Source organism: Rhagoletis pomonella, unplaced genomic scaffold (genome assembly GCF_013731165.1).
Source record: "Rhagoletis pomonella isolate Grant_MI unplaced genomic scaffold, Rhpom_1.0 Rhpom_scaffold_01283, whole genome shotgun sequence".
Taxonomy (NCBI): domain Eukaryota; kingdom Metazoa; phylum Arthropoda; class Insecta; order Diptera; family Tephritidae; genus Rhagoletis; species Rhagoletis pomonella.
This window is the reverse complement of record NW_023459837.1, coordinates 24,987-33,611: the sequence shown is the minus strand read 5'-3', so window position 1 is coordinate 33,611 and position 8,625 is coordinate 24,987. Positions and strand designations below refer to the sequence as shown.

The 8,625-nt window shown below is 35.4% G+C and overlaps 1 protein-coding gene across 1 annotated transcript; it reads right to left on the bottom strand.

Annotated features, from left to right (window-relative positions):
* Positions 1 to 829: 829 nt before the first annotated feature.
* Positions 830 to 8,453, bottom strand: LOC118752174 (homocysteine-responsive endoplasmic reticulum-resident ubiquitin-like domain member 2 protein). Its single transcript, XM_036487031.1, has 4 exons — positions 7,457 to 8,453; positions 3,656 to 4,173; positions 3,071 to 3,580; positions 830 to 1,982 (listed from the first exon to the last, which is right to left on the bottom strand). Exons 1-4 carry the CDS (start codon positions 7,754 to 7,756, stop codon positions 1,637 to 1,639), a joined length of 1,674 nt encoding a protein of 557 aa, XP_036342924.1. The 5' UTR covers positions 7,757 to 8,453; the 3' UTR covers positions 830 to 1,636.
* Positions 8,454 to 8,625: the final 172 nt, after the last annotated feature.

Sequence of the window (8,625 nt, the reverse complement as noted above, 5' to 3'; positions counted from 1 at the left end):
CAGCGCCCTATACCACGGTAAGGTCGATGATACCACCCCGAGGCGACCCGGTATCGGGGGAGCTCCGTTCGAATACAGCCGATATTACTCCCTGGCTGCAAACCAGCCGAATGGGCACGGAACGCTTAACACCCTCGGATTAGGGAGGTTTTTTTCTTTTTGTGGTTTTGCCCGTACAAGTAAGAGGGTTGTCTCCCTCCGCCTGAACTAACTTAGCCGCCTACAGCAGAGACATGACCGTACTGCAGGCGTTGCCCGGTCGTCACCACGCGGAGGTGTTAGTTCACACTTCCACCAAACATTGTGCACTAGCAATTGCGTTAGGAAGCAATGATTGGTGGCACGACGACCAAAAAAATATTTGCAGCTTACCTATTCTCGAAGAACAGAAGCACTTTGCAAAAAAAAAAATAATTGCAAAGATTTATTTAAAAAGCAAGAAGGGTTTCTCTACCTTAACGACTTACTCAAACAAAGAAAAATTATTTAATTTGGTCTTTGGCATAATAAAGCGCTGGACGGTTACATTAAACCGCAATGATTCAAATGTAGCACCAGCATGACAAGCGTTTGGGTAACGCGAGCCCAACTTTCATGAGCCAATTAGTCTTCAGTTTAAATTAGGACACACCCAAAACGCGAATTGGGTAGAGTATTTTTCATACAAACTTTTTTACATATGTACATAGTTCGGTAAATGTGTACAAAATTTCCGAGTTTTCGATGCTTATAAACTTCAAGAACACTCAAATTTTCATTTTTGTTGCAAAAAGATACTTCCAAATAAATTCAATATGAACAGCGGTAGTACGAATAATATGCACTTACGTAGTCTATAAATGAATAAAGCATTTTTTTATTATTTTTATTCAGCTTACCACAAATATACTTCCCGTAGTTAATATTTGTATGCGTATGTATATGTAAGTATATGTACGTGTGTGTTTATTTATCACTTAAAAACTATACAAAAAACGCCAACAGGCGCAGCAATTGCAAAAAAATCACTATATGTACTAAAACAATAATAAGATAATAGTATAGGTGCGGTTAAATAGCGATGTAACCATTATAGATAAGCAAAAGAATTCATTTTTTTTTAATTTCAAGTCAATAAGCAAATGAATTCTTCACCAATGAAAGATGTATGTATGTAGGTTTGCAATGAATGCTATCGCTTTAATAGTGAGACGTGACAAAGCACTTATTTAACTGGTTATTTCAATACTTTTATAATTTTAATTCTCAAAAATGAAAAAAAGTAAACAAATGAAGCAAAATACATCGTTTCATTTCTAGAGTTAGTAAACAATAGTTTGCGCATAAAAATGTACACAAATTGTTTCTTAGTTTTGACAACTTTTAAAAAAACTCAGAGCGAACTTACTTATGTATGTATGTATTTGCGCATATAAATAAAGTTGGTGATAATATGTTTAATAACAATTGTTTTCAGTTTTTCTCGCTTTTCATTTTGAACAAAATCGATCGCATCATCTCGGAAGATAAACCAATATTGAATAGATGAAATCGTTAATGTTAAATATCTATACATATAGAAAACAACTGCCTACATCGTCTTTAAAACCATTCAAAAACGCCAAGCTATCATACTTTGAAACTATTCTTAGTAGATTTACAGTGTCGGCGTTTCGGGTAGCAAAGAAGTGAAAAATGTCACCACAAAAGTGCGCATAACAGAAATCACAGATGCAGTATTATCGTTATTTTCAGTGGCATCAGCTGCAACTGCCGCCGCACCCTCGGCTCCAGCAGAATTCGCGTTAGTTTGTTGTTGCACATCGACGGCATCGTCAGCGGCAGCAGCAGCATTTTCGGGATTTCGCTGTTCGTTGGCCTGTGCAGCCTGTTGCACTTGTCGTACACCACGACGGATTTGATCTGCATCCGCCGCATTATTATTACGATTGATGTTATTGTTGTTACGCTCATTTCGCAGGCGCAACACACCAATGTGGTAGCTGTGAAAAAGAGGCGAAAGGGAGTTATGTATAAAATCATAGTATGGTTGCTACGAGTATTTGTTGGCATCATTTTCTGGATGTCCACTTGTGTAATATGCTTGTAAATGTTATGGAAATGATCATAAAAATTGCAAGAGCAAGAGCTTTCGTTCCACGCGAAAATTTAGGAATAACAATTAAATCCTAGAAACCAAATTTGTATCATATGAAAGGTTCTGATATGATGAAAAATACGCTCCCTGCTTTTTTTTAAATAATAATAAACAAATAATTTCGTTGCAGTGGAGGAGGCTGCAAGTAAATGTGCAGTTTTGTTTATAAATTATTGATAACCCAATTTTCTCCTAAATCAGCTTTAGCTATTAAATGTATGCCATAATATGTATGAATTTCGATAAATTCATTTAAGATATAGCAGAGAATACGCGTCAAGGAAGTTAAATTTATGTGCAATTAATATAGCTGTTACTGAGCGTCGCACTTTAACATATCAAATAGAATACTGACATCCATCAATTTGTTAAGTCTAGTCTGTGAACACTTCAATTGCAAAGTTGTAGTAGAATCCACAATTAACGAAGTAACAACAGTCGTCAAACACGATCGTCTCTCGCCGTTCAAAAAATCCCCGTTTAAAAGTAGAAGTCATATGAATATTGTAAATCATAACGCCATAAATTACCATATTGAAAAGCATCAAACAGATAAGATAAGACGTAATGATAATACTCATTTAATGGATATTGATGATGAATATATTAAATTTGATGAACTCTTGTGGACACCGCATAAACGGTTAGAAATCGTCGTCATTACCAAAGAACCTAAGTGAAATGTTTAATTTTGAATGGGATCAGGAATAAAGCTTAAAGTATAAATAAGCGTAAAATAAATGTTTTCGAAATTTGAAAATACCATTTCATATTTTCTTTAAAGCAAATCAATAGAATATTCTGCGTTCATTGTTCTGTAAATATTCCATTATTCCACACAACCGTGTTCAATTATTGCAATAATTTAATAATTATCACGAAAGACTTTTGGTAATGATGACGACAATATATACTATCAAATCATTTACTTACAGATAAATAACGCCAGCAATTACAACGACACCGATACAACGCAATGGAGATGAATTAAAGTATAGAATTGTCAGAAAGATCGCAAGACGTGTTATCGAAAAGAAATTATCCAGCCAATCACGATTCTCCTGTTCATCCTGCACAATGTTAGGGAAGCGTGGTGCAGCCGCATGTTGCCGCTCCGGCTGCGCCTGTGCTTGCTCACCGCCCGCGGCTTGCATTGCAGCAGCATTACCATCCGTGCCGTGTACGGGCTGCGCACCAACTAAATTAGCTGGGCGAGCCTGTTGCGACAACAGTGTAGCTGCTGGTATCACAGGATGAGTTGCGCCGGCTGTGGCCACACCCGCCGCCGCTGTTGTTGGTGCTAGAAAAGGCATCTGCTGTAGAAATGGATTAAATCCGAATGGGTTAGCAGCCCCAGCTATTGGCATATTTGCTGCAGCACTGGCTGCTGCATTTGTTGCAAATAAATTGGGGATACCAGTGACAGTAGCCGTTGTATTAGACCTAAAATAAAATGTATGATATAAAACTGGCGTAGCGAACCTTATAACATTACAAACTTAAACTCAAAAAACTTACATTCGCATACACTGTTCCATGTATTGTGAGTACACCTGCTGCATCCAGTTGTAGATGGCAGCCTGTTGAGTGGCCATGGCCTGCATATTTAATAGTCCAGGAAAACCAAATGGCAGCGCATATTGTGGGTTATTAGGATCGTAAACAGGACACAGTGGATTAAGCATCTGTTGATTGTGTTGTGGGTAAACGAAATTTGGATGTTGCGCTTGATATTGTTGATAATATTGCTGCTGAATATTTTGTTGGGCGGTTGCGTTGGACGACATACCACCACCAGCAATATGTCGTTGTCGCAAGCCATCAGCGTTTGTGTTATTAGTATTGGGACTCATATTGGAGGTGCTGCCTTTGGTTTTTTGCGCGAAATTCGTATTAAAGGAGTTCTTCGGTGTATACACTAAATGTATTATATGATTATGAGTGTAAACGTCTTTGTAACTGCGTATGACATCCTTCAACAATAAGTCATCGTTCAAAAGTTGGCCTGAGTAAATTAATTTTTGCTCATCGACTGGCTGCAATAGAAAAGTAATCAACAGTTCGTTAACGCTAAATAAAGTTTGTTTCCTTCAAAATAATGTTCTTTATGAATACATAATTAACTATACAACTCTTAATTTAAAAAAAAAGATTACACGTCTTCCAGAAAAAAAGCAATTTACACAGCTGTTATTGTTAATAATAATAATAGTTTCATATACATATAAGTAAACGCAAAAAACATAGGTGTAGATGTACTTTCAACGCCAGCACAATCCCGTGTGGAAATTTGCAATGAAAGATGACGTGTCGCTTGCACTTTCCGCAATCGGAGGCACTACCAGACATGCACTTAAATCGGAACCTGTACACATGAACTTGAAATTTCAGATATGTATGTATGTACACATTTGCCGATGTGCATAACTATAATTACGCCAATATGTTTTCTTTTGCTTAACTTGCCTATGTTTTGATGAGTTGAACGATAGTATCATCGAGCTTGAATGTATGTATTTCTTGCAATGACGGAAAAGCTTTAATCGCTCTGCGAAAAATTAGAAGGTGTAGGTACTACAAATATCGGAAAAAATTTATTTGCAACGAGTATTTAGACGAATCGCCCTCACCAATACAAAGGCTCTTAATGAAATTAGAAATTCCATAGGAGAAGCGAAAAACTATTAAATTTTATTTAGCAAATGTTTTCAGAGATGTTCTAAAGACGCTTATAGGTATGTATATCTCGTATTTTGAAAGAAATGCCTTAGATTTTTGTCATGGGCTGCTAACTGAGAGCAAACAAACGCGAAATGCACGAATTTAATCCGAAAAGGGAACATCAGAACATTTTTTGATGACGATGTTATATGGTACTTCTTAGTAGAGAATTGTTTTAAAATGTTTATAAAACCTAATAAAAATTCTTTGCTTCATATACGAGTATGTTGCTAACACAAAAACACGTAAGTCACTGTTAACTTTTTTACATATACATACTTTCTTCGTTGTAGATGGTACACGTGTACCAATTCAATTGGTCTACTATAGTGAATTGAAATTGTCTCGAAGGCGACATACGATGTGATAGTAAACCCACCTAAATAAATAATAAGCAAAAAATTGTACAGCACTCCACAACAGCCTCAAAACTCACTAACTAAATTCAATTATGAACTTACGAATAAGAGTCAACAGCGAAACTTCTGGCATTTCTATATCTACTAATTCTAATCGTATGCTTGAAAGGAAATAAATAAAACCGTACAAAAATTACGAACTCAGACTTATGTAAATTCTTCGGTCTTGAACCAATCGGCACAATTGCAAAATTTTCATTTACAATACACATGCATGCAGATCCTCAGCGAAAAAACGTACTCTACATGTACAGCATTGGGAAAAACTAGAGCACATATCCCCACTTGATATACAAAAAGCCGTATCTAGCAAAATTGTTTTTGCATAAAACGGTGTGGGTACTTGTAATTCGATAATATACGTCATAAAAAATCAATAAACCATTTTGATTTTTTATTAGATACAGCCTTTTTCATTTCAGCCGACGAATATGTATGTAGGGATCTATGCAATTTAGTACAATAACTTATTATAACTCTCACTAAATGGTTTCATCTTTAACCAGCTCAACTGCAAATAAAATATATTTTTAAAAAAACTAAAAAGATGTAAACTACCAAGGAGTTGAAAGGGCAAAATGTACAAAGATAAACGGTCCAAAACTAATCGACTTATCCAGTAATGTATGTACATTAAACAGATAACCAAGCTAAAAGCTTATTTGCCTGCATACTGAACAGAAAGGTAATCTCAAGGACGAAATGATTGAACCTTCATATAAATAATATGAACATATAATCTATTTTGAATAGATCACAAGAATAGATTAAATGTAATTTCACAGATTTGAAGAAGAATAGAATTATCTTGTCCTTTGTTCAGTATACAGCTTTACTGGCGTTTAACCTGGCTATCAATTTAAAAATTTAGATAATATATACACACATTTAATCTATTTCGAATAGATTTGTATGAATGAACATATACCATGAAACATTTTTAAAAGCACGTAAGATGAGTGCTTTAATATTGTTCTTCACTGTATTTAAGTTAAATATTATAAATACATATCTGTGGACATTTGAAAAACAACTTGAGTCTGTCTTTCACGAACAAACTAAATAGCATATGTAGGCAAAGCTGTTTTTATCATGGGCAGAGCAATGAATTTTATTAAAAAAAAAAAGCATTCAGTAGTTGAAAACAGAAACATTTAAAAGGTTGTGAGCAGGCATAAAATGGTTTAATATTTCTTTCGAATTATAACTTTTCTCTTTTTGGCGGTAATATATGTTTTGTCGACATGTGCTATTTATTTTGGCTGTGAAAGACAGACTTAAGTTGTTTTGCCATACACATATATTTTGTATGTATATGTTGGTATGTACATAATTACGAGTGTCAGCGTTTGGAACCATATACTGGGAGCGTACTATAACATTGATAAGATAAGGGCTGCGCACATAAAGAAACGAAACAGAATAAAAAAGCATACGAAAAACCAAATAAATAAAATGGCGCAATAAGAATACGCTTAAACATACACGTAAGCCGTTAGAGACTTAAGGAAACTTGAGCTAACGAAATAAACAAAAAAGTTCAATGATGTTTAAAAATAACAAAAATAAGTACGAATTACGCAAAGTCGAGCACATTTAGGTACTGTCACGCCACAATAAACTCTTTAAAATAAATTTTAAGGCGTGTTTGAATTAACGCTAGGTACCTCTTGATCATCTATCAATGCATTTCTGTTATGTATATATGCAAGCAGACAATTAGCAGTATTTTTATTTTACTTTTCACTATTTCATTAAGGCTGTAACTTCTATAGATACATATGTACATATCAGGCAAGTTCTGCAATTTGAAATCAGAGGGGCTTTGTTTACAATTCACTCGGAATTAATTGCAGAGCCTGCCTGTATATTGTTTTTTTTTTTTGCAAAGCTAAACAGTGCATTTCTTCTACTATTACAAACCCAAACGGTTGCCGTCCTACCGCCCTTCCGAACGAGAGGCGCAGTCCGCTCTAGTGATGGCTATATAGAATTTATACATAGGTACTAATAATTATGGGCATAAAACTACTAATTACAATTAAACGATACCTTCAAACAATATTTGCAAAAAAATGCACATAAATATTGAAAGGACAAATGCATACATTATCATTTAATTATCATTTTAATGTTGAGTGATTTGGAATTTTTCGTTAAAAACACAATCAATACATACCGGTTTATTAGGGTACACCAGTGCTAAGTGTGCTTTTAGCCGTTTTACCGTCCATAGCAAGTCAATTTCGAGAACTTGATCATCATATTGTTGATTTGATGCTTTAATTAGAAGCTTCACACTTGTTGATTTTGCTGCTGTTGTTGTAGAGGTAGTTGCTGCCGCTGCATTACCCGCCCCAGCCACTGATGCTCCAACAGCATTTGCAGTTTTAGTGGTTGCTGCTGCACTGGCACTATCTGCAACCGCCGCTGCCGACGACGTCGACGAGGAGGAAGTAGCCGCTGCTGTTTCGTTCATTGTCCAATTTAGCTATTGCTATGGATTCCAATTGCGCTCAAGTGTGAATTTGTTACTGCGTCAATTCCACAAGGCAAAAGTCAAATTAATGTCAATACTATGATGAATTCAGTGCTTCTAGCTACAATGATGATCTTTGGATTTTGTTTGCTTGTATTGTTCAATTTTTTCAGCCCCGTTACTAATTGACTTTTCCGAACAGTTTAAGGTTTCTCCTGGCACTATATGTACTTCAGTCAACAATTTTACTGGTATAGATTAATAATTCGCCGTTACCGCTAATAATATATACCTTTTCAACTATTTTTAGTACTTTTCTTTTTTGTTTTATCTACTTGGTATTTAAACATGTGTCCCCACCTTGTATGATTGCCTCCTTCCCCAAACCTCTTAATATTAATTTAATTCTTTCTCCTCGTCACCTTTTATTTGCCGTTTGTATGTATTGAAATTTCAATTGTTCGGTGCTGCGCCTATCCAACATTTACTGTCCGACTGCGCTTTTTGCTAAAAAAATATTGCAAGATTTCACAGATTTCAAGTGATTTCTTCATTTAACTTAAAAATGTTGTTAATTTTTCCACAAAAACGTCAATGAATCACAACAAAAAATTCGATTTTCACGTAAGTTTCTCACTACGTTAATTCCTGTGCTTGCACTCGTTGACTCGCTCGACATGGATAACTCGTTCGATTCGTTGGCTGGGCTTTATTTGTGCTTCATTGAAAAGAACAGCAACACTGTTGGTTTGCCAGCGAGACCGGCACAAAAGGCAAAGAATGCAACACTGAATAGCGTATCGGATGCAAGAAAAGATGGAATTTAGCATTAATAGTTTGATTTCGTTTAAGATTTGATAATAAATGAT

Coding starts and splice junctions, on each gene's coding strand:
- LOC118752174 (XM_036487031.1), bottom strand. CDS start 7,756: ATGAACGAAACAGCAGCGGCTACTTCCTCCTCGTCGACGTCGTCGGCA. Junction 4,174..7,456: donor TGGTGTACCCTAATAAACCG/GTATGTATTGAT, acceptor TTTCTATTGCAG/CCAGTCGATGAGCAAAAATT. Junction 1,983..3,070: donor ATTGCTGGCGTTATTTATCT/GTAAGTAAATGA, acceptor TCTTTTTCACAG/CTACCACATTGGTGTGTTGC.